At 37.7% G+C, this 27,249-nt stretch overlaps 1 protein-coding gene across 1 annotated transcript; it reads right to left on the bottom strand.

Moving 5' to 3' along the window:
* Positions 1-445: 445 nt before the first annotated feature.
* CFAP300 (cilia and flagella associated protein 300) lies at positions 446-27,249 on the bottom strand. The gene is made up of 7 exons (XM_058545349.1): positions 27,114-27,249; positions 26,816-26,897; positions 17,524-17,599; positions 10,862-11,028; positions 6,963-7,135; positions 1,838-1,904; positions 446-995 (listed from the first exon to the last, which is right to left on the bottom strand). Exons 1-7 carry the CDS (start codon positions 27,221-27,223, stop codon positions 867-869), a joined length of 804 nt encoding a protein of 267 aa, XP_058401332.1. The 5' UTR covers positions 27,224-27,249; the 3' UTR covers positions 446-866.

The raw sequence follows: 27,249 nt of genomic DNA on the forward strand, positions 1-27,249 counted from the left end.
CAGCTGCAGTTTTCATTTATTACGTGATAAAAGAGTTTACAACTACTTTCAAAACGTTACTTTTTTGTGTGTGTGTGAGGAAGACTAGCCCTGAGCTAACATCCAATGCCAATGCTCCTCTTTTTGCTGAGGAAGACTGGCCCTGGGCTAACATCCATGCCCATCTTCCTTTACTTTATATGGGATGCCGCCGCAGCATGGCTTGACAAGCGGTGCATTGGTGCCGCTGAACCTGTGAACCCCAGACCACTGAAGTGGAGCGTGCGCACTTAACCGCTGCACCACTGGCCTGGCCCCCAGAACGTTACATTTTTATTGAGGATTTCAGTGGGACAAATCAAGCAAAGGAATTGTTATGCTTTTCATAGCCCCAGAGATGTAAATCTTTATGCAATGAAGAAATGTAATTAAATGAAACTCAAACTTTAAAAGCTAACAATCCATATTAATGATCATATTTGTTTAATTAATTAATCAGTTTAATTAACAATCAGATGTTTAATTTTCTGCCACAATTTCAATTCAGAATTAATTAGCTTCTAAAATAACATACATGGAAAATTGAGCACTCACTTGAATCTTAGTGCAACAAATATAAACTATAGTTTTAGTTCTTTGTAACTTTCTGTAAAAATTCCACAACTGTATTGGTATAGATTATGTTAGGGATGTAATTTTGTTCCCATGTTAGTATTCCAGACAAATTTGAAAAAAAGCATCTTAGTGTTGGTTTTCTTCTGCTGTAAGCAGGTTCTTCGCACTTTACTTGAATTAGCTTGCAAAGTAAATGTTTATCTATAAATCAGTATTAAAATAAAAAATTGGTAAATAAAAAAAATAAGTATAGATAATCTGAAAGAACATTGTTAAGGCATTTCTCCCACACCATAACAGTGGTATAAAACATGAACATGACGCTTGATAGGATCCACAATAAAGTAAGAAAATGTCTGTTCATGACTCTTTGTTGAAGGGTAGCACATACCAACAGAATCCTGAAAAAGATAAAGCTGAATTATTTAGTATACAACTACATTTAAATAATAATCAACATATTTAGCTATTATATATGTTCTGTTAAAATGTCATTAAACATACATAAAATCTTTGACAATAAATTAGAAGTTAACTAATATTTTAAAATATTTATTGACAGTACAGTCTATCGTGTTAACAATACATATGTTCTATACAAACATGCACAATTCTTAAGGAATTTATAGTCCAAAAGGAAATCTTATCCTTTAAAAAAGTGCTAATATTGCAAAATTTCTGTTTTGCAATTTCCTTCTATCTTTGCTTTCTTTTAGAACATGTTCCATACAAGAGGGCAAGAACGATGTTTCTTTTATCACTGTGCCCTAGCCCAGCTCAGTAGCTGATACTCAGTAGATAATCAGTAAATATCTGTTAAGTTATTAAATGAAGATACTTAGAAACTGCTTCATATTAATAATCTTTTGTACGATACTAAAATTCAAGTATCAGATTCTGTGATGTAAAGACATTTATGACATTCTTTTTTATTTGCCCTATAAATTACGGTTTGACAGACTAGAGAACTGTGTTCTACTCCATCTGAGTCACAGTTTTAGTTCTAAAATAAGTAACGACTATTATTAGACACGGACGACAGAAAGGAAGCTGGGGGGAAAAAGTTCATACTGTTTTCAAAATAAAAGTATACCTTATCAACTTTTAATTTAAAAAAAAACTTAAATATCCTCATCTTTTCTTCAAGGCATAACATCGTCCTAGTTGCTAACTCCAGTTTTAACAACTCTATCAGTAATAAGTAATTAAATTGACTGGTTGCAAATTTCCCCTCAACACTTACATATGCTGTAACTTTAAAGACAGAAGAGGTAATTTGTATTTTCTTGGTTTGAGGATTCTTTCGAACACTAAAATAGGGGAGAAAAGGGTACATTTTAAATATAACAAGCATCGGCATAATAAATTTAAAATACTCCTTTTAGTATTCAGGTGTTCTTATTCATATATAACATGGAAATATATAATATCCAACTAAAGCGGTTTGAAAAGCATGGCATCTGCGGTGTCATCCAAACATGGGGCAAGGTCAACGGAACTGAAATTGCAGAAAGCTGAATTTTACAGTTAGAAGGTTTGAGTCAGTTTGAGACTCAGATGATGAAATGACTCCTGGGCCAGAGACAATTATTGGAAAAACAGAAATTGGTATAACTCAGATTGAACTGTAGACAGGTGTAAGGAGTAGACAAAAGCATACTAAACTAGAGAACTAAACAAGCTAAACATAAATGCCAGTTCTGCCACTGATTTGTTATTTCACTTTGGGCAAGATTAACCTTTCTGAACCTCAATTTTCTCATATATAAACTGGGCATAATACGGTTCCTTTTAGGATTATATGAGAATTAAGTGGGATAATGTATATGAAAACAATTTGTTAAATTATGTATTACTAAACTATATCATATTAAAATCATTTTCTCTCAGGAGCTCTCTTTCAGTTACTCTCCCCTCAAAAGATAACCTATGGCAATATATAACAAGGAAGCAAACTGAGGATTGAGGAATTAAGCTACAGATATATATTTATATATTAACCTATATATATATACACACACATACACATATTTATAATGCTTTACAATCTGCAAAATACCTTTATATACTTTACCTCATATAAAGATCACGCAACTCAATGAGATAGGCCTTATTTTGCCAGTTTTATAGACAACAGAACTAGAGGAGTTAGAGGACATATTTAAGACATTCCAACTAAAAGTGGCATTTCTGGGAATAGAATGTAGGTGACAGATCCCAGTTTTCATTCCCTACACCTCACACTCTAAATATATATGCATCAAAGGTATTATTCATGTGTGACATGTGAAGGTTAAATTTACAGGAAGATATCCCTCTTCTTCACTTTATCAGGTGAAAGCATTGCTTCTCCTTCACTACATATGTATAAGTAATGGGGAGAGAGAGGGGAGGAGGAAGAAGAAGGTGGACTTTATGGGAGTGTGTGTGTATGTAAACTAATGGGGAGAGAGAGGAGGAGGAAGAAGAAGGGGGACTCTGTGGGAGGGAGGTGTGTGTGTGTGTGTGTGTGTGTGTGTGTGTGTGTGTGTGTGAGCTTGTGCACCTATTGGAGATGGCCAGACCTAAGCCATTTCAGGGTTCAAGATTCTTAGGCAGTTTTCATCTCTAAAACATTTCGTTCAGATTTAAACCCAGGAATCATGCAATTAAATTCATTTCCATATATTTCTATGACTGAGGTTGAGGTCATTTTCTTTTATTTCTCTAATACCTAAGATATATTGCTTAAAAGTTGAAGACTACATATAAAATTTTGTGCCTATCCAAGGGATGACTATAACCACTACATATAAAACATTTGTATACACCTATATAACCACCCAGATCAAAATACAGAACATATCTATGGTTATATCTAATTTTAAATCTCATCTGGAGGTGGTTATATGGGTGTAAACATATACAAAAATTCACCAAGCCAAAGGTACACTATGATTTGTTAACTTTACTGTATGTAAATTACCCTTCAATTAAAAAATATCTAAAAAAAAACCCTTGTAAAAGTTTGTACTTATTAAACAGAGGAAAATTTAGTATTTGATGCTTCCTTTAGCAATCACTTAACACATATTAACATGTACCATAAGTGTATTAGTTAAAAAAGAAACTACCATTTATACATTACTAGAAGTTGGTTCCTAATAGAAATAAATCATATTATTCCATTTTATTATCTCTGATCCTGTATTACTCTTACTTTAAAATATCTCTGGGCCGGCCCCGTGGCTTAGAGGTTAAGTGCACACGCTCTGCTGCTGGCGGCCCGGGTTCGGATCCCGGGCGGGGACCGACGCACCGCTTCTCCGGCCACGATGAGGCCACGTCCCACATACAGCAACTAGAAGGCTGTGCAACTATTACATACAACTATCTACTGGGGTTTTGAGGGGGGGGGAATTGAAAAAAAAATAATAAAATATCTCTAATGTAATTTGTATAATTTTTATAGGTCAAGTAAAGTACAGTATCACCTGTCCTATCTCTCTTAAGAAAAAAAGAGAAGGAAATATAAAGTGGTATTCATTAATGTCTGCGAGTTCCACTAATAATTGCACTGTATCAGACTTTTTGGCAGTCACTAAAGTACTCTCCAGGTAACCATGGTTTTTAAGGATGCTGGAACACAATTTCCATATAGTTCTTTTTAAAAGTGTGATTATATTAATGGTTTAGAAATAAAATAATATAATGAATGGTTTCCTATCAATATCATTTGTGCTAATTTCTGAGGATTGGTCCCATGTGACTTCTAAATCTCATGATGTACAGACCATTCTAGGTAACTGCTCATTTTAAGAAACAAGGATCCCACTACTTAATTAGCACCTGAAGGTCATAATCTAAGCCTTTCAGTTCAAATCATAAAACTTCACATCTGTGGCAGATATGTAGTTTGGGGAACCTTTCCAAAAACTTTGACAAGAGCACGTGTTTAATGTCTAAAGTAGAAAAGATACAGGCACCATTAGTAACTATAGAATTATTTCTGCATAGACGTTTTTGAAATTTAATGAAACAACTACGTGATTTAAAAGGTGTATTTTATAGGACTTGTTTTTACCCTTTTGTTTGAGCCAGAGACTCCTAAAATCAGCCTCTGTAATGCGCCCTTAACATCTACAAACATAAGGGATGGACTTCTTTGCTAGAATGGATTAGTTTATCTGCTTCCTCTACTGACTTATTACTCGATAATTGCTCTGTTGATCCACCCTATCTTTACCTTAGCCAAATGACACAGCATCTGACCCAAATCTGCATGATTAATACTAGAAAAGTCACATATAGTACATGTGATAAGCCAACCAACATAGCTCTTAAGGCATTCTGAGATCATTTAATCCATTCAATTGCTTTGTGTTGGCACCTAAGCCATCCTAAGCAAATATTTATTCTAATTATAATTTTCTACTAAAGTTGCTTTGGGAAGACAAGTTCATATCACTTCCTCATTCAGCAAAGAAATTCATAAGCATGCTTAAACTTGGATCATTGAGAGAAATATTTAGTGGTTCTCAAAGAAAAGCAATGCTGTAATTGGGCTGGTCTTCCCAGCCTTCCCTAAAACGACAGACTTGTGATGTACCTCCTCTGAACTGGGAACAGACTGCTCTTCTCTTTGCTGGTCCTTGTAGACTCCAATCCATCAAGACTTCCCTGACTGCTCACATTCACACTGACAATTTCTTCTTTTGAACTTCTGGGGTATTTATTACAGTATAAAGAGCTGTAAACAACTGCCTATAAATAACTGAACATTTGATTATATAAAAAGTTTTACTTACAAAAGATTTTAAACAATTACTTTACTGTTATTTAGTATGTTAGTTTGTTATAATTTCCTTAGGGTCAAAGGCTGTCTAACACTCCTCTTGTAGTTTCTTTAGAGCATGGCAGAGTTCTGGGCACAATATTAAAACTTGCTGTTGCCTGATTAAGTGATGATTCCATGGACACAATTTCTATTCTTTCTGTAAGATGTCATGAATTTTGGCTACTCATTATATGAGTGGCTACTACTCTGAGTCATACTTTTTCTTAGTACCCCAAAAGTATAGAAGAGAATCACAGGTGAGAATCCAGGGAAGGGAATGTTGGGAAAAATAGCAGTTTCTTCAATGTTTAGGTTCTCAAGTTACTTCTAATTCAAATATCTCCAATAGAATCTCCTCCTCCATAGCACATGGTAGTGAGGAATTCAACAGGTTCTTGTGCCACACTGGTGGCAGTAGCGTGTGTACGTGTGCGCGCACGCGAGCATGTGTGTGTGCGTGTCTGTGTGTGTATCTACGGTATACCGAGGAGTATCTAGGGGGAGTGCTAGAAGCAGTCTCGTATGTTTTCATGAGCTGCAAATGATAAGGACAGAAGGTGTGATGAAAGTACATGTATGCTTTTTCTGAAATTCTGTTTCTAACATCTCTTCCAACAGTCTTTATGTATTGACACAATGACATTTTCATTAAAATCAGAGACAGATTATAGAAAAACTTTTCTGTTTTTAAAACCATATCAGAAATAAACTAAATAAAATAACTAAATCATGCAGCTTATTGTACAGCTATAATGACACATGGAATGAATATGAGAATTGAGGTGTTGAATATAAGTAATGTAACAATCAAGAGTCCGATGAGAAGCTAATTCTTTTGTTTTCCTAGTAAGGTAAAATTTTATAACTAAACTCTGGCACCCTTTGCTTTTACTTGTTCCTATTCCCTTTGCCTATAAAGATGATCCAATATCATCATTATTTAAAAACCCAAACAAAGATTCTTCACTTCAGTTAAAATAAAAGTATAAATAAAAGATTTGTAAAATTTTCATCCTCATTTGATCTTCAAGAAGGAAAAAAAAAAACCTACTAGAATACGTAAAACAAACTGTATAGCTTTGGGATTAATTTGAAGACGTAAAGATAACACCTAGATGAAAATTCTTCCACCTCTTCAGAACAAAGGTAATACATTTTTCTTACTATCATTTATTACTATTAGTCAAGCAAATTCAAACATCCTGAGGGATCTCATGTTCCTTTGAGATTTAAAAGGAGGGCCTAGGGAACAAAGGAGACCCGGAAGACGGCAGCTGCTAACCAGGGATAGAGTGGGTGACAGGTCTGAATGAGGAAACAAAGAAAAGAGGCAGACGAAGAATGAGGGGACTGAGGACTAAAAGAGGGGCAGGGAAATCTAGAAATTTTCCAGCCTGGAAGAGAAGGAGGCTATGAGAAGGGTGTCTGGGTGGTGCTATTTTGAGACACTTTGGTTGTTAATATGACCACAAACAGATGCTGGGTAATCCCACCATATTAAACAAATAATTTATTAACCAGAGATTTCCATATTGTAATCTAGCAACTTTACCTCACTAGATCCTTATAGATAAGCTTTGTTGTTTCCAGGTACGGATTAAGCACATCTTCATACTGACAAAGGGCTCCACCAAGGCAAAGATGTTTGAAAAGACAAAACAGGAACTCTTCTCTATCTGATTGGCTGAATACTTCATATTTTTCTGAGTCTTCCACTAGCAAAACCTATGTAAGATGATAAAATTCATCTTAATGTAACATAATTTGAGGTTCTAATGTTTATGTTTTCAAGAGTTTCAATTTATATATTTACAAATAATCTTAGACGTATTTAAAGAACCAATCTTGAGGCAACTGGAGAGACTAACCTGTGAGACCTGCAATTATTTTCCCTCCATTTTATCATTCGGTAGTGACATTCAATGAAAGGAATAAATCTAAAACTAAGCCTTTTCTTCTTCTGCTTTCTTTCTTTCTTCTAGTTTTTATCTTTAGTAATTGTTTTAGTGCTATGGCAGTGTTAGCACCAAAATCTTATTTGGAAACAATAGAAGCATTAATAAATAGAGAAGCTTCTCCATCCCATAAGGTCTCTAGTCTTTACTTCTATCCAGAGGCTAAACAGAAATGCTCCTTTTCTAAGCTCTCTCACCTTATAGTGGTTGGGTCACTACTTACCTTACCCCCACAATTACTCTATTTTGAACTATTCAGGTAATTGGAGACTCATAACCACCTCTCCTTTTCCTGCTCTCCTCTAATATCACCTTACACATCACCAATTTACATTGACTCTTGGTCTCTTGAGACCTTGCTATCTCTTTCAGAAAACAGACTGACTAGGTCTGATGTGTGGGATTTTCTTACATTATTGGGCATTACAGATAACTGATTAATTTGTTGACTGTGGTGGACATGAACAAGGTGATGAATGTATGCTATAACATATATTTCTTTTATTGAATTGTTTATACCCCACCTACTTTAAAAAAGGATGTGAAATAGCTAACAGTAAAATATAGATACAGTAAGATAAAAATAATAAAAGACAAAAAACTGTAACCAAGAAATAAAGTGGGAAGAGAAAATAAATACACATAAGGAACTCTACATGGAAAAAAGCTACAAAAATTGTGCATTACACTTAGCACTACCATAGGTAAAGCAGGGAAATATGAATTATACAACAATTACTGTCTAATAGCAAGAAGTACACTTAATTAGGAAAACTGATTAAGCTTAACATTTTATTTATCCCAATCTCAAAGGAAAATTCATTGCAAGGTCATTATATAAGAGGCACTTAAAAATAATAAACTCTATGATGTTGTCTATATACAGTTTACTTATAACAACTTGATGAAAGCCAAAGTTATATATAGTAAAAGTCAGGTTAGGGGAAGTGGTCCATAGTTTATTGCTCTCTGGGTGTGCCACACGTAACACTTGCACATCTCCCCCCCCTCTCCCCACCACCCCCATAAGGAAATGATGTGATATTGAAGCCCAAGTTTGCAGCTACCTAAAGATCTGGCTTAATACAAGAGTGACTAAAGCCCTTAGGAATGAACAGTTAACACACGCCTTACACGAGCACTCATATATTGAACTGATTAGGCTGTGCAATTTAAAAATTACAATAATTAAAAAAATTTTGGAATGAATGTCAGAACAATGTCAAAGCCAATAACAACATGGCTGATCTCCCTCTCCATTCACATACAGATCTGTTTAGTTGTGTAGTCCTCAAAGAGTAGGTATGCAATGGTTAACGAGTCAAACTTCTGAGCCACAGTCAGGAAGGAGGTTATTATCAGTACTTACATTACACAGTGTGCCAACAGAATCTGTGCTGCTGCACAATGGGGGGTCCTTTCTAGTTCAGGCTAAAGCTCGAAGTTATTTATTTTTTTCAGCCAGAAAGCAACCAAATTAATACCCTCCCTGTTGCCACAGAGGGGTAAAGAACAAAAGAGCAAAACATACAGGCAACTAGCAGGAAAACACCGAGTCCCCGCACATCCTGAATAGAGATCTATTCATGGCAATAAATAAGACAGGCAGCAGCAAGCAGTTTTGCAGAGTATTCTGTTGGAAAGCAAATCCTCCTTTTAAAAAGTCCATTGCTGCAGGTCTCTCTGGAGAAGAGATGGTGAACTCTCCGAAATTAGGGATAAAGGCCTTGAGACAAAGAGCTAAGTGTGCCAGCACTAATCAGTGACAGAGAGAAGAGCTGAGATTAGCAGTACCCCAAAGGAGGGAAACCCAGACTAGACCAGACACTTTCTGAATGTTAACTTCCAATCCTTGGTAAGGAGGAGTAGAAATTAATATCAGATCCCCACTGTAGAGTATTCATATTATCTTGTGTTACATATAAAAATACTTCACTTAACTAACGAGCAAACTACATATAGTTCCATTCAATTGCATGAGTTTGGGTATTCTCAATTAGTTAATTTTATTTTCTTCTTCTTCTTTTTTTTTTTATAAAGGCTTTGGAGCCATCCAGATGCAGGTTTGTCTTACTTATTTACTTTTTTCCCCCAAAGCCCCAGTAGTTGTATGTCATAGTTGCACCTCCTTCTAGTTGCTGTATGTGGGACGCCACCTCAGCCTGGCCAGACAAGCGGTGTGTCTGTGCACGCCCGGGATCCGAACCCGGGCCGCCAGCAGCGGAGCACGCGCATTTAACCACTAAGCCACGGGGCCGGCCCCTATTTTCTTCTTAAACTAACAGTTCTTTTAGGTATTGTCCTAGTGTAGAGCAATGTACTGCCTGGCTGGGATGCCTCCTGGTCTCTTACAGACAAGATTCCTACGTCTAGAACAGTGCATCAGTAGCTTCCCTAGTTCATTCCTATCTGGATTTGCAATACATTAGACTTGTGTATCTCCCTTCTCCCTTAATGTAGAAAAATAATAGTAATTAGTAGCAGTCGCTAATATTATGGAAAGCTTACTAAGTGCCAGGCATTGTGCTAAGCACTTTAAATGCATTATCTCACACAATTCTTAAATTATTCCTATTTTATAGATGAAGAAACTGATGCTTAGAGAGGTTAAGTATCACAGTTATTAAGTGGCAGAGTGTGGATTTGAACCTATGTCTACTTGATACGAAAGCCCTAATTTTTAACCACTTTGTAAATACTCTTTCTCAATAATTAAAATAATAATAATATATCTATTTTAACAGTATTTCATATTTTTACAAAGTGCATTTAAATGCTTTCTCAGTTCACTGTCTCAACAATTTCAAGAAGAAGGTAGAATGGGCATTTTAATTTCCATATTGTACAGCTAAGATCTTGAGGTTCAAGATATTAAATGATTTGCCTAAGGTTATTTTTATCTTGTTAATAAAAAATCAGGAATTAGGTAAATAATGCATGTCTTCTGATTCCAAGTTCAGTACACCTCTCACTAAAACAAAAATTAACTTAATCAAATGGCTTTTTTCATATCAGCAGTGAGATTAAAAGATTCTTGTACTCCATAGATGTTTTTAAATATTTTTAAGAATATTTAATTTAATAAATAATAAATTAATTAAATATTATTTAAGAATATGTTTAAGAGCCCCATATTGAAGAAAAATAGCCACCAATCAAATAGGCCAGGGTTTCTCTACCTTAGCACTACAGACATTTTGGGCTAGCTAACTTTATTGTAAGGGGCTGTCCTGTGCACTGTATAATGTTTAGCAGCATCCCTGGCCTCTACCTGTTAGATGTAAATAGTACCCAGTTGAGAACTACTGAAATACGCAAATAAGTAAGTTGACAGTAAAAGTCCCACCCAGGAAGAAATCTACCAATGTAATAATTATTACTGATCATTATTCATTGATAAGAGGTATTTTATGCGTTTTAGGCAGACAAAAGGTTTTCACATTAAGCATTTCCTAAAACAAAATTCTATTGTGAAATTTTAAAATCCTGTACTTACTTTTCGTAACTCATCAGAAATAAGAAAGGGATCACAAAAAGAATCTAAACATTTAACAATATGTCCATTGTCTCGTACAATATCTTCATCATATAACCGACTGAAAAATGACATTGAAAGCTGTGTACAAGGAACGTTTATAGCTTCAATTCTTTCCACTTCGGTTCCTGAAAAAAGATATTTTATAAATAGAGTTATAAAAATTAATTTACATTATTTCCAAAACAAATGTCACTATGCAGAGATTCTAAGAAGTAACCAAATATGATGTTTTGATATATTTAAAAGACAAATTAGTTTAGGATTTTATTAAATTCTTATTTTGCAGCTTGTTCATTTTATTAATCATTAAAAGTTTATAACAAAATTTCACCATTGCAGGCCTACATGAAGGATATATAGATTAGAAAGTACTTGAAAATGCAAAATACATTTTTGTGTGTGTGTGTGTGAGGAAGATCGGCCCTGAGCTAACATCCACGCTAATCCTCCTCTTTTTGCTGATGAAGACCGGCTCTGAGCTAACATCTATTGCCAATCCTCCTCCTTTTTCCCCCCCAAAGCCCCAGTAGATAGTTGTACGTCATAGTTGCACAGCCTTCTAGTTGCTGTATGTGGGACACGGCCTCAGCATGGCTGGAGAAGCGGTGCGTCGGTGCGCGCCCGGGATCCGAACCTGGGCCGCCAGTAGCAGAGTGTGCGCATTTAACCGCTAAGCCACAGGGCCGGCCTTGCAAAATACACTTTTTTGTGTAGTAGGACGTTCTTAGATCAGTTTTAATGCATATATCAGAATTGCCTATAAAAGTATAGGAATTGCTTTATATGACTGGATTTGTATTATGCTTAATGCTTGATACCTCATATTTCAAAAATTTTAATTAATGTAAGTAATGAGTGTTTCTAAAGTCCTTGTGGGTATCTTGAAAATGTTTCTCTCTCTTTAGAAATTTCTCTGTTGTGATCTCATTTACAGTGTTTATTATAAAAAAAGGTTTTCCAAGTCAAGGTAAATTTCCAGGTCAGACCCTAATCAAGTTATCACAAGTTTGGAATTAGAGAAACTTGAAATCACGGTGTTTTGTCTATTTTTCTCTTGCAGCTCTAGTTCTTCCCCCTCCCACTCCTTCCCCCACCCCAGACTTATTTCCTGAATGTGTCTTTCAGGAATGGATTTTCTGTTACTAGAGCTTCTATTAAATTATAGAAAGACATAAAGATTAAAGTGAATATTTTCATTATTGGCTCAATGAGTCACTTAATTTCTCTCTCTTATGCACCCACATACACACACACTCACTCAAATATAAAGGGGTAGTGTTCTTTTTTCAAAGTTCTAGGGAAACTGTGACCTAGGTATGGTGGCCCTTGGTGTGTCCTCCCCCCAGTATATTTGCTGGGTCTTTGACCTGAGAAGTAGCTTGAGCTTGAGAAGAGTAATACTGGCAATTATCTGCACTTTTTCCCTCTGGCTGTCCACCTAGAGTCCTGCTGGGACCTGTTGCTCTTGTTCTGATCCTGAGCTGGGCTAGTGTGGAGGCAAGAAGGATGCCTGGAGCCAGGAACTGCGTATGCCTCAGTAATTTCAAAGATATGCTGCTAAGAAAAGCTCCTTTTGTTTCAGAGGCAAAATCCTCTGGGGGATTAAAGCGAAAAGAATACCACAGAAAATGATAGAGTAAGTCTGAGCAATATTGAAAGACCAAAGAACAAGAGCAGTGTAGGGCCAGACAGTCTTCAAAGATGGACTGGTAGCCACAGGATGAGGGATTGACATTGGGCAACATGCCATTTTAATAAATTCACTCTAGCTCTGATATGGGAAGCAGCAGGAGGGTTTGGATGGTGAGAGAAGATAACTAAATTCAAACCACTTAATCTGAGACATACAAATAGCATTTGCTACGGACTGAATTGTGTCTCTCCAAAATTCATATGTTGAGGCCCTAAACCCCCAATGTGATGGTATTTGGAGATGGGGTCTGTGGGAAGTAATTAGGGTTAGATGAGATCACGGGTGGGGTTAGGACTTTAATATATGAATTTTGAAGGGATGTAATTCAGTCCACAGCATTTTGCCCCTGGGCCCCCAAATTCATGTCCTTCTCACATGCAAAATACATTTATTTTATCCCAACAGACCCAAAAGTCTTAACTCATTCCAGCGTCAACTCTAAAGTCCACAGTCCAAAATCTCATCTAAATAACATCTAAATCAGATATGGGTGAGACTTGAGGTACAATTCATCCTGAGGCAAAAACCCCTCTCCAGCTATAAACCTGTGAAACCAGACAAGTCACATGCTTCCAAAATACAATGGTGAGGGCCGGCCCCATGGCTTAGCGGTTAAGTGCGCGCGCTCCGCTGCTGGCAGCCTGGGTTCAGATCCCGGGCGCGCACTGATGCACCACATCTCCGGCCATGCTGAGGCCGCGTCCCACATACAGCAACTAGAAGGCTGTGCAACTATGACGTACAACTATCTACTGGGGCTTTGGGGGGAAAAAATAAATAAATAAAATCTTAAAAAAAAACAAAAACAAACAAACAAAAAAACAAAATACAATGGTGAGACAGGCAAAAGATAGATATTTCCATTCCAAAAGGGAGAAGTAGGAAAGAAGGGGTGATGGTCCCAAGCAAACTTAAAATCTAGCAACACAAATTCCATTAGATTTTAAGCTTCAAGAATAACCCTCTTTGGTTCAGTGCTCTGCCTTTCAGACCCACTGGGGTGGCGGCCCTGCCTCCGTGGTTCTCCCCAAAAGGCACAGTGTGGTACTGAAACTGAGGGGGTGGCCCTGATGATCTCTGAATTGCCTTCTCAGTAATTCTCTTTACTTGAAGAATAGAGTATGTTTGCAGCTGAATGCTCTATGGTCTGGTCCTGTAAAATCTAGGAAGTCTGACAGCTTTCATTTCGTCTCATATTTTTCTGTCCCCTTTAGTTCCAACTGGCAGCATCTTTGCTATTACCGTCCCATCTCTATTCCTGGCTTCTGCTGAAATGGCTGATTAGGTCCATAAGTTATCAAATGGTTGCTCAGCCATACTCTTAGTGTTTTCTTCAGAACAAGCTTTCTTATTTTTTGCAAGATGGATAGGCTGAGAATTTTCCAAATCTTCAAATTCTGGTTTCTTTTTGCTTAACAATTCCTTCTTCAATTCATCTCTTTCCTTTCATATTTTATTAGAAGTATTCAAGAGGAGCCAACCCTCTTCTTCGTCATTTTGTTTAGAAATTTCCACACCTAAATATCCAATTTTATCACTTGCAAGTTCTACCTTCCATAAAACATTAGAACACAGTTGGTAAAGTTCTCTGCCGTTTGATGACAAGGATTGCCTTTCCTCGTTTCCAATAACATGTTCCTCCTTTCTGTTTGAGACCTTACCAGAATCAACCTTAACATTCATATTTCTAGCATGCACTTCAAAACTCTTCCAGCCTATAACCATTAAACAGTTTCAAAGCCACTTCCATGGTGCCAGCCTGGTGGCACAGCAGTTAAGTTCACGAGTTTCGCTTTGACGGCCCAGGGTTTGCCGGTTCGGATCCTGGGTGCAGACCTAGTCACCGCTCATCAAGCCAGGCTGAGGCAGCGTCCCACATAGAAGAGCTACAGCTCTACAACTATGATACACAACTATGTACTGGGACTTTGGGGAGAAAAAAGGAAAAGGAAGATTGGCAACAGATGCTAGCACAGGGCCAATCTTCCTCAAAAAAAAAAAAAAGCATTACCTCATTTAATCCTCATAGCAACTCTAAGGGGGAGTGCTATTAAAAAAAACAAAGCCACTTCCATATTTTTAGGTATTTGTTACAGGAGCACTCCACTTCTCAGAACCAAAATTTGTATTAGTCTACTCGAACTGTTATCACGAAATACCACAGACTGGGTGGTTTAAACAACAGACGTTTATTTCTTACAGTTCTGGAGGTTGGAAAGTCCAAGATCAAGGTGCTGGCTGATTTGGTTCCTGGTGAGGACTCTTCCTGGCTTGCAAGTAGCTGCCTTCTAGCTGAGTCTGCACGTGGCAGAGAGCTCTGGTATCTCCTCCTGCTCTTATAAGGGCACTAATACCATCATGAGTGCCCCTCAAGACCTTATCTAAAACCTGATTATCTCCCAAAGGCCTCATCTCCAAATACCATCATATTGGAGGCTAAAGCTTCAACATAAGAATCTGGGGGGGACACAGCTCAGTCCACAGCACATGCATCTGTTATGGAGGAATTTGGTTAAATTATATCTGAACTATTTATAAGATATATAATGCATCACTATGATCACACAGAAAGTTATGAATGTGTTGTTTTTTCCCCCGATACTAGCTTTATAATACACTGGGTATCTCCTTTTTATTTGGTGTTCAGGTTGGTACTTTTCTGGCAACCTTGTTAACGTGGAAGTGGCAGAGTCAGAATGGTATAGTGGTCATGGTGTTGAATTCTGGAGCCTGGATTTGAATCTCAACTCTACCAGCCCAGCTGTGTAAAACTGTACCAATTACTTAGCTCATGCCTCTTACTTCTCATTTGTGAAATAAAAATATATAGTAATACCTCTCCAGAGCTGAGAATTAAAGGAAGTAATGTGAATAATGCCCTTAGCTGAGCACATAGGAAGCATCCATATGTCAGCCAAAAAAATGGCAAAGTGTGTCTAAACAAAGGCAGCTATGGCAACTGGCTGAGAGGGCGAAGCAGCACCAACAACTAGCAATCTAGGCAGTGCAAACAGTAGCGAAGGAGGTTCCATCATCACTCTCTTTAAAACTGGTTTGCTTGTTAGAAGAATGTCTTTTCTCTCATTTTTGAAAGCTGTTTCTTTTGCTTATAAAGGCCCCCAAAGGAAAATTAGAGAGATGATGTCTGATATATAAGAAAAAGAAGAAAAGCAAATAGAAGGAGATAAAAACAAGCTAACAGAAGAGTGCTAGCAAACCACTAGAAACTTCGGCTTCTGAAATGCAGTGCTGTCTACCTCTTCTGCCTATTTTTCAGAGTACTTCTAAATGATTCTGTCAGGTACATGTGCAATTTTAGAACCTCTCTCTTTGCAATGCCTTTTTAAAAATCATAAAAAAGTCAGTGCTGTCTTGTGAAGTATGTACCAATATGGGGGAAAGTTGAACACTTATTTCAAAGAACCTTATTTTTTTTTTTGAGGGAGATTGGCCCTGCACTTACATCTGTTGCCAATCTTCCTCTGTTTCTTTTTTTTCTCCCCAAAGCCCCAGGACATAGTTGTGTATCATAGTTGTAGAGTTGTAGCTCTTCTATACCGGACGCCGCCTCAGCATGGCTTGATAAGCGGTGACTAGGTCTGCACCCAGGATCCGAACCAGCAAACCCTGGGCTGCCAAAGCGGAACACGCAAACTTAACTGTTTCGTCACTGGGACGGCCCCTTAAAGAACCTGATTTTTTTGTAAATGAATTGACTGAAGTTACTGTAAACAAGTTTTATAAACACTGTGGTACATGGCTCTGATTATTTCCTTTCGAAGATTTTGAATTGGTAAACATATTTGCTCAGATACTCAGTTTAACTTTGTAAGTAGTCTAAAGATCACGCTGTATCAGCTTTTTGTGCTATAAATTTTGCAGTAATCTTTAGCCAAAAGCAGTAAAATCTGACCTACTAAGTCTAACATCATGAACTGTTTGTAATCTTGTTCTTGCCTAATACTTTAAGATATTTTTGTGTAAGACTACTAGAATTCCATGAAAATGCAATATAAGAATTTAACAAAACAATCCCATCTGATTTAAAACCAACTTGCATTTGCTAGAGCACAAATCCACATTACCAAGCAGATTCTCCTTCTAAAAGGAATGAAGATTTGTTCTCTATTGTTCTGAGGCCTCAATCTAAAATTTAGAATACAGTGTTCATGTTTTTGTTTTCAAAATAGTCTTCTATTAACTCTCTAATTTATTCCTTGACCAGAGAGTTCTTTAAGAGATTTGAGTGTTATTAAGTGTTTAAGAGTTTGCACAATTTTCTTTAAAGATTTCTAGCTGTGTTTCAATGTACTATGAAAATATTATATATATAAAGTTCTCCTTTTGAGAATTTCAGACTCTCTCCTCCATAGTTTAATATATTACTATTTGTAAAGAATGTTCCATGTTGGCTGCTTCCTTTGACAGAAATCCATTCCCCTGCCCCAACTGAGAGTCTGCCCCAGCATCCTCACAGCAGCGGAATCTCACCTGACCCTCTCTCCCTGGGTGGAACTGACCACCTCCACTCCTTTTGCTCCCACTGCTATGGTAGTACCTGTGATACGTTATTGCATATATATTTTTTATATATCAATGAGTTCCTTGAGTACAGACTTTTACTTATTTACCTTATTAATGTTCCTTGCATCTGGCAGAGTCCACGGAAGATGCATAATAAGTACTTTACAAATGAATGAGAAGGGATAAAAATTGCTCTTGTGTGCTAAGCCAAGATAGTAGCTGTGGACTTCCAAGAGAAAGACACAGGGCAGGCCTGGCACGGCTGATCATACTTGACTTTGATGTTATCAAACAAATGAGTCATTATTCATAATTTGTATTTTAATAATGAAAATTCCTGAGGCAAAATTTTGTTATAATAGTAAAATAGTCATCGGATAAGATGAAAATAAATTTTATTTACCTAATGTAATCCACTGTCCAGAAGACTCTGAAAGTAACTTCAAATTGGGAATGACATTTGGGTCTTTGAAAAAAGCCTAAAATACAAATTGGAGGGGAACAAGTTAGAGACTTTATTATGAGCAATAACAAGAATTAACTTCTAAAATAACTATGGTAAAACCTCATTTAACTCAAATTGGAGAAGAATAATTTTAAATTGGTAAAATGTCTAAGTAAGAAATGTTTTACAAAGAAATGAAGTTTTGTTACCTTCAAGTTGGAACAGCACAAACAACACTGTATGTTCAAGTACAGATATCTTTGAGACTTAATTTAATAAATAGAAAATAATGATTTATAGTGAAAAGTAGGAGGTTATACGATAATTGAAAATTTTGTTTTCCTTCAATCTTATTTTCCCAATTAATTGTCTTAGTAATCACCACTCCCACTCCCCCTAACTAGATCTAAATCTAAAAGCAATCACCAATTTAATTCTACCCAAGGGGCATATAGAAAAGGGATAGATTTGACTTCCTAAAATTGAAAATTTTCTGTATGGCAAAAGAAAATAAAGTAGTCAGAGTTTTAATTCTAAGCACCAGCAGCTGACCCTGGCTGAAAAGATCAGAAGAGAAACTTATTAAAAGTATCTCAGGTAGTCTACATAATTTTCAGGAGGTGGAGAGAATCAGGCCAAAGGCTGGCCCCGGGAACAATCCAAAATCATACGTAGAACTGCCCTGATAAGGAAACAATCATCTTGGCTGTAGCCCCATCAAGCAGTAAAAGAAGCTTCCACCATCCCTTCCCCACCAAGGCCACTGCTGTGCCAAGCCTTCCCTGCCCAAAAGCTGGATGCCTCTGCCACCACCTTTGCCAGTGAAATGGATTCTGTGTGCATCTCTTTGCTTAAGTTGCTCAACTTTGAAATCCCAGTCCTGCACTGATAAGTTGATTGGTAAACTTAGATCCCAGCTTTGTGCTCTGAGTACAAAACAGGCAAGTGTTTTGGGTTCATCTTTGGACTTCCTAAAAATGAACGGTGGAAATAAGCCCCAAATCACACATATGTTCAAAAAGTGCTGGGCAGTCAGAAAACATAATGATGCCCATGATAAGCAATAAAAGAAAAGAAAAACAACAGACCGGGAGGAAATATTCACAACAAATATGATTTAAAAAAGGGGGGGGGGGAGTTGACATCCCCAATGGTTAAAAAAAAAGCCCAATATTTGTGATAAAAAGAAACCTGACATGATCTAAACATGGCCAAAAGATACAAAAAGTCATGTAAAAAATACAAATAGCCAATAAACTTACGATAAGATACTCAGCTTCAAGAGCAGTGAGAGAAATGAAAATAAAACCCAGAAGATATCACTTTCACCCATTACATTGGCAAGATTTAAAAAGACTGGTAACTTTTGGTGAGAGTACCAGAAGATATGCACTGTCACACACTGCTCATGGGAGAGTGAATTTTTACAACATTTTGGGAAAGTAACTACATATTATTTTGTACATTAAAAACATGCATATCTTGGGGCCGGCCCGGTGGCGTAGCAGTTAAGTTTGCATGCTCTGCTTCAGTGACGCAGGGTTTGCCGGTTTGGATCCCGGGCGTGGACCGACGCACCGTATGTCAAGCCAGGCTGTGGCGGCGTCCCATATTAAAGTAGAGGAAGATGTGCACGAATGTTAGCCCAGGGCCAATCTTCCTCAGCAAAAAGAGGAGGATTGGCAACAGATGTTAGCTCAGGGCTAATCTTCCTCACCCCTCTCGCCCAAAAATGTATATCTTATGATCCAACAAATTTCACTTTTGGGTAAATGTCCCACAGAAATGAAACCACCAAGTAGATAAGCTTTATGTATAAAGAATTTTTTATAGTGTTTTTTGTAGTGTCAAAACATGGAAACAACTTCAATGTCCATCAATAGAAGAATGGTTGAATAAAATACATTTACACTAGACAGTATGCAGTTATTAAAAAGAAAGTATTACAATGGAATACTACTCAGCCATAAAAAAGACAAAATCGTCCCATTTGAAACAACATGGATGGACCCTGAGGGTATTATGTTAAGCAAAATAAGCCAGACAGAGAAAGAAAAACACCGCCTGATTTCACTCATGGACAAAGAGAACAGATTAGGGGTTACCAGAGAGGAAAGGGGTTGAGGGGGTAGGCATAAGGGGTAAAGCGGCATATGTACATGATGACTGGAAAATAATGTACAACTGAAATTTCACAACTTTATAAACTATTATGACCTCAATAAAATAAAGAAAAAAAAGAAAGTATCAGAACAGAATGTAAGCTCCATAAGAGTAGGGGCCTTGTTTTTTTTATTCACTGCTATATCCCCATGGCCTAGAACAGAGCTTGGCCTATAGCAGTTACTCAATAAACATCCACTGTATTGACCTTGAAGAAAAACCATGAATATTTTGAGTAGAAAAAGAATATTTTAAGAGTAATGTGTATGATAAAACAAAACAAAATAAAACTTCTATCTATTCAGATGAACATTTAAAGAAAAGTATGGAAGAATATATACCAAACCATTAACAATAGTTACCTCAGAAGTGGTGGTTGTGGGCTTGTGGGAAGAGGCGGGTTGAGAGGGTAGGAAGTAGGACTACATTGGTAAAGATTGTTGACTCTATGAATTGTTCTCTATGGTTTAGATTGTTGCAATAAACATATCTCTTATTTTGACATTCCCTTCAAGCTATCACTCTTTTCCTAAATAGCTTCTTGAAAGAGGAACCTACCTGTTTCACTTCTCTGTCTACCAGTTATTCTTCTGTACCTGGTTCCTACTCCCATCACTCAACTAAAAGGACACCTGACTTCATAATTCCAAAATCAAATGGACACAGTCCCTGCCCTCAAGGAGTTCACAGACTAAACGGGGTGATATTAAGTACTATGCCACGAGTATTGTGAAGAAGTGCAGGGTGTTACTGAAGTACATAACAGGCATATCTAATATAATGGTGTCGTGCAGAAAGGTTACTGCAGAGAGAACATTTACGTTTCAATTTGAAAGGTAAGTAGGAGTTAGCTAGGCAAACGGGTATACTGGTAAATGCTTAACAACTGACACCCCTCCCTCCCCCAAAAGCCCTAATTTGTAGCATTTGCCAATTTCCACGGTGGATTTCAAGATGCCAATAGTTTAACAACCAGCAAAGATTCTTGAAAATTTAGCAGTCAGGCTGTCTTGAGCTGGTTCCAGGATGACACGGGAAAGACTATTTTTTTTTTGGTCAGGAAGATTCACCCTGAGCTAACATCTGTGCCCATCTTCCTCTGTTTTGTATGTGGGTCACCGCCACAACATGGCCACTGACCAGTGGAACCGAACCCAGGCCACCCAAGCAGAGCATGGCAAACCTAACCACTAGGCCATGGGGCCAGCCCCAAGACTATTTTTTAAGGTGGAGAAAAATGGCAAGTTTAAAGTTGCAAGGTGAGGAAGGAGGGGGCATCCCATTCAAGGAAAGAAATGAGGTTTATTTAGTATGACCAGAGTTGAAGGGGCAACGGTCAGATGATGTTGGTGAGTTAAACTGGACCTTGTAGGTCAAGTCAAAAATTTTGATCTTGATCTAAGATAGATCCAGATTGGTCAGTATTTTGACCTAAGGGCAGTAGGAAGACACTGAAGGGATTTAAGCAGAGGAAAGATGGGAGAGTCACTTTTTAAAGTTCATTCTGGCTGTAGTGTAAAGAACAAACTGAAAGGCTGTAAAGAGATTGGTTAGGAGGGAGGGTACTGCTGCAAACCAAGAAGATCTGCTGTTCACATCAGTCAAGATGATAGCAAGCGGGGAGGTAGAGAAGTGGATGGATTCAATAAATATTTAGCAGAAAGGGAAAAGGGAGAAGGAGGAATCAAAGATGACTCCTGGAATTTTTGCATGAAGAAACAGACAGAATGAATGGTATTTAATAAGAAAGGGAACAGTGAAGATGATCAGGTGTGTGGGGTGAAGATTAATACATTCAACAAGTATTTGTGAATGTCTACATTATGCCAACCAAGACAAAGTCCCTGTTCCCATGGAGTTTACATTCTAGTGGTGGAGGAGAAAGGTACACACTTTACAGGTATCACATATGCCCAATTACAAAAAAAGTAAGTTTTCCCCCAAATTACTCAGAATTCCCTCAGAAAAAAAGGAAAGTGCATTATAACTTTATAAAGTCTTTCAAACTAAAGAGTATTCACGCAACTATTTTAATTTATGTAAAGTACATTTTGAAAAGACATGTAAGCCGGAATTAACCTGAATTAATACTGGTTTTGAATGCTTTTTAGAAGTCTTTTGAAAGAATCAGGAAAAGAGAAAATTTAATTCAGATTTAGTAATTATATTTTAGGTGTCATTATAAATGGAACTAGGCTAAGTCGCCTGCAGTGAACTGACCTGGAGCCAACGGAAATAAGTCTTCATAAAAGCCCCTCAAATAAAGCGATACGATAATTATGTTATTGAGATTACAACTATACACCTAAAGAATGAATTTTTTTTTTTTTTAAAAAACCAAATAACTCTACCCTAATGTATGCAAATGGTATTTTGGCTTTGTTATAGAATTTCCAGTGAGGCATTAGAAGGGATTCTCTGTGTCTCAAATAACTTTAGGAAAGCTGATGTGCTTCAGAAAAATTTTAGATGATTCATAAACTAGTTACAGTGATAACAAAGATATTGATGTCAAAATGCATGTGAATATTTGAATAAACTTGTTTCATAAAATGTGAGTGGAAAAAGTATTTCTAAAATAACATTATTTTATATACTGTATAATTTTAAATGTATGTCTATTATATGCCACACATATGAAATATAGGTAGATACTTGACCATATCAGACTGCTGGTTTCTGACCCTCTATCAATTCTCTTTCTTCTTTAAGTAATCCCAATTTTACTTGGAACAGCAATAGCAATATGCTCAGCCAAAAGTCTGTACTTCCTAGTCTCTGTGGTATGTGGCCATGAGATGTAAGCAAAAGTGTTGTGCAGACAGGAGAGCTCTGTAAATTAAGGAGCTTCCTTGCAGTTTATGTGGAAGATTCCCCTCATTATCCTTAGTCTCATGGTGAGGATGCCAACACTATATACTGAGTCCAGAGCTCTCTCTCGAGAATCAAAGTGAGATCTTATATTCAACTATCTAGGATATTGCCACTTGGATGCACCTCAAATTTAGCATACTTAAAACTGAACTCATTTTCCTTGTTTATTCTTTTGCATTTTCTATGTCTTAAATGGCATCACCTGCCACTCTAGTCAACCAAATCAGAAACTTAGTCATCCTACATGTCTCCCTGTCAATAACCTTTCAGTCCTTCAGTACTGCCTTTCTCATAACCATCTTTCCAGGCCATCCGGTGTTACTGTCTTAATTCAGGACATCACCATATACTTTCTGGAGAACAACAGTTTCCAACTTGGTCTCACTGCTTTGAGACTCAGTCCTAACAATTCACCCTCCACACTTCTGCCAAGGTGATCTCAGAATTTTGAATTTTACTGTCTTGCTGAAATCATTTCAGTGACTCGTTAGCTAGATAAAGCCCAAACTTTTTTGCATGGCACAAAAGGTCTTCTAAAATATTGTCCTACCCATCTAACATTATCCCCCCACTTTGTCTACCTGACAAACTCCTACTCATCTTTCAGGCCCTAGCTCAAGTGGCTTGTCTTTTTTTTTTTTTTTTTTTTTTGTGAGGAGATCAGCCCTGAGCTAACATCCGCCAATCCTCCTCTTTTTTTGCTGAGGAAGACGGCCCTGGGCTAACATCTGTGCCCATCTTCCTCCACTTTATATGGGACGCCGCCACAGCATGGCTTACCAAGCAGTGCGTCGGTGCGCGCCCGGGATCCGAACCAGCGAACCCCGGGCCGCCGCAGCGGAGCGCGCGCACTTAACCGCTTGCGTCAAGTGGCTTGTCTTTTGTAAACCCTTCTTAGACCATCTCAGTCAAAAACAATCACTTTCTCTTTTGTACCATCACAGTACCTTGTGCATATGGTATGTTCATATCACTTCTCATTCTACAAGGGAATTTTTGGCTGTTCCCCTCTCTAACTGTGTCTTGTTCCACTGTACAGCCCTAGGAACTAAAGAAATGTTTGCTGGATGAATGTTTCCTTCCTTCCTTCCTTTTAACCATTTACTACCTCACAAATGAATTTTTGGAACATAATTTGTTTTTAAATTAAAAGGGAAAATTCAAAATCTAGATTTCTAATTTAAGCAATACTCTTCGTTTAGTTATGAGTTTTTGTGGTAGAAACGACATGCAAGTTTGAGTCAAAAGCTTTGGCTTCTGCATTTGCTGGGCATTCTTACACAAATTATTTAACCATTCTGAGCTTCAGTTTCCTCAGCTGTAAAATGGGAATCAAAAACACCAAACTTTGTTGTAAAGATTAGTGATATATGTATAAAAAGTGCTGAAATCTAAATCTGGCACACAAGAGTCACTACTGCTAAAGAAAAACACTTTGTAAAGTACTATACAAATGTTCCAATAATAGCACATTATGACCCAGGCATTTTGCTAAATATTTTAAATATCTTATTTCATTTAATCTTTATAACAATCCATCAGATATTCAGCATTATTTTCATATTCAAAAATACTTATTATGTCAAGCACTGTGACCATTTTGCAGAAAAGTAAACGGAGGCTGAGGAAGGTTAAGTAATTTGCTTAATGTCATATAGTTTGTAAGTGGCCAAGTTGGAATCTGAACACAGACAGCTACTAGAGGCCAAATCAGGGGAAGATCCAGGTTTTGTAGGGCCTTAAGCTTATACAATTTTAGGGGCTCTAATAACACAAAAATATCTATTTTTGAAAAATTTCAAAAACTCATGACCATGTGAACATACTGTAGAGTCTCTCAGAGTTCCTTGGAAGGGGCTTCTGCAAGTGAGGAGCTCCAGGAACTCATTAGCTTCAAGGTAAATTCCCTTCTGGGCCATGCTCTGAGCCACAATGCTTTATTTCCTCCAAATTACTTACATGAATAAAAATAATGATCGTATGAGGACATTTCTTTAAACTGAAGTATGGGAGTAATACTGTCTACCACAGGAAAAAAATTAGGATAAATAAATATGAAGATCTTGAAAATTAGTTAGAAAAAAATTGTCTGATATTATGGAAATTTGTTGTGCTTTATGGACGAATCTTGAATCTGCTGAAGAACTCTGTGTCTACTGAACAACCCAAATTAATTCTACACCCTCCTCCATGAAATTTTTCCCAACACCAATGCCCCTCTACCAGGTGATCTTTTTCCCCGTGCCTAGGGCCCCCTATATATCCTCCATTATAGCAATTATTTTATTGTAGAGAATGTTTTACATTTCTTGCTTCCAAAACTGTACATCCCTCACAAGCTGGGATCACGTCTCTCCATCTTTTTAAACCATGCCCCCCCCGGCCCCGGGACCCCGGGACACAGTAAGTATTCAACAAATATTCACTGAATAAATGACATATTAAAAACATTTACAGCACTCAAATTCAGTGAATTAAAATTCTGGTCCTCTCTTCTTTTTTTTTTTTTTTTAAAAATTACTATTAATTTGAGAGCCAGTACTGGTACAAATGAAAAATATAAACTATAAAAATTTAACCCTGAATATTTGAGAAATGTCATCATCAGTAGCATTCCATTATATTAACATTATAACACTATCTTAGGGAAAGGGAAATAGACATTTACCAATTTACCCTCTGTTAAGGGTTGAATAGTGTCCTCCCTAAAATTCATGTCCTTCCCAGAATCTCTGCAAGTGATCTTAGTTGGAAACAGGGTCGGTGCAGCTGTAATTAGTTAAGGTGAGGTTATACTGGAGTAGAGTGGGCCCTTAATTCAGTATCGCCGGTGTTCTTATAAAAAGAGAAGAGACACTGATATGGACACATAAGAGAAGGCTAAGGGACTGTGACTTCCTGCTGCAAGCCAAGGAGCACCAAGGATTGCTGGCAACCGCTAGAAGATAGGAAGAGGTAAGGAAGGATTCTTCCCTACAGATTTCATAGGGAACGTAACCCTGCTGACATCTTCGTTTTGCACTTCTGGCCTCCAAAACTGTGAGACAATAAATTTCTGTTGTTTTAAGTCACCCAGTTTGCAGTACTTTGCCACAGCAGCTCTGGGAAAGTAATATACGCTCACAGTAAATATTCTGGTTTATTAATTAGGTTATTATTTTCTTCACTGCACTTATCACCCTATATGAGATGATCTGATGTTTTTGTTTATTGGCAGTCTTGCCACTGGCCTGTAAGATCCTTGAAAGCCAGGCTCCTGTCTGTCTTGTTTCTTCTTGTATCCCCAGCACTTGGCAGAATTCTTAGCACATGATAGGCCCTCTGGAAGTGGTTGTGAATGAGTAAGTAAACTATGCTAACTATAAAGTCAATGCCTGAAAGTCATGGATGGCAAAGATAACACAGACCATAACAGTATTTTCCATTTGACTGAGAAAAAAAAACCCAGGATTTAAAATATTAACGTGACAGAATTATAACTAACACACCAGAACTTGTACTTTCAAGTGAGATTTTCCCTTTTCAAATTAGTCACCCCCAGCAGCTAAAGGCTTATTCCAAATAACTCTGCCATTGCTTAAAACTTGTTTTGGAATTCCTCATTTGGAAATGCTGTCTGAGCCTGTTCTCACAGGGTAGGTTTGATTTCGAGAAACAACCAAAAGTAATTTTAAGTGAAGCCTAGTAAATAAAGCTGGGTGATAAAGCTGGGCAATAATATTCAAAAATGAGGTGTGCCTATTAAAAAAGAGAGACTAGTTTTCTAGAGAGACTGACTTTCTAAAATTGAAGTTCTCTATGGCAGGATACCGAAGAAGAGCTAATTTTGGTGACAGGAAATGTAAAAGTACCTTTTTTTTTTTTGCTTTTATTTATTTATTTTAAATTTTTTAATTTTTTATTTATTGCAGTAACATTGGTTTATAACATTGTATAAATTTCAGGTGTACATCATTATACTTCTATTTCTGCATAGATTACATCATGTTCACCACCCAAATACTAATTACAACCCATCACCACACACATGTGCCGAATTATCCCTTTCGCCCTCCCCCCTCCCTTAAAACTTATCATTTACACCTTTTATTATTTTCAAACTCCAAGAAAACGACGTCACTAAGGCATGGCGTGTTCAGAAGAATACATGCCGAAGTGGGAAAAAATGTAAAATAAGCAGAGACCCAAGGAACTCTACAACCCCCATACCAACCATAACGAAATCATCCTTCCGATAGGCCTGAAACGTCTGGTCAAACCCGAAGGCCTGCGCCTTGACTCTGCCCAGCATGGACCTGGGGCAGAGGAGAACAAGTGTTAGCCTGGGGCCAGCACCCTCGGAGCGCACATGCCGTGGGTCCCACCCACGGAATCCGCCCCTGCGCCCGTGCAACTGGGGCCTGGGGGGTTCGCTCAGGACGGGCCTGCCCGGGCCGCCTCGACGCCCGGCCCGCGCCGCCACAGCCGCGAAGGCCGAGGGGCTCTCCTTTCCCGGCCCCTGGGCCCCTCACCACTGGCGGAGCCGGCTGGCGGTCTCCTGGGTGCTCAGAGACTGGAAGGGTCTCTGAGGCAGGAACCTGAAGTAGTAGCCGCGCAAACGCCCTGGCTCCCCCGCGGCCATCGTGCTCTCGGCTGCGCCGAAGTGGA

The sequence above is a fragment of the Diceros bicornis genome, chromosome 7 (assembly GCF_020826845.1).
Source record: "Diceros bicornis minor isolate mBicDic1 chromosome 7, mDicBic1.mat.cur, whole genome shotgun sequence".
Taxonomy (NCBI): domain Eukaryota; kingdom Metazoa; phylum Chordata; class Mammalia; order Perissodactyla; family Rhinocerotidae; genus Diceros; species Diceros bicornis.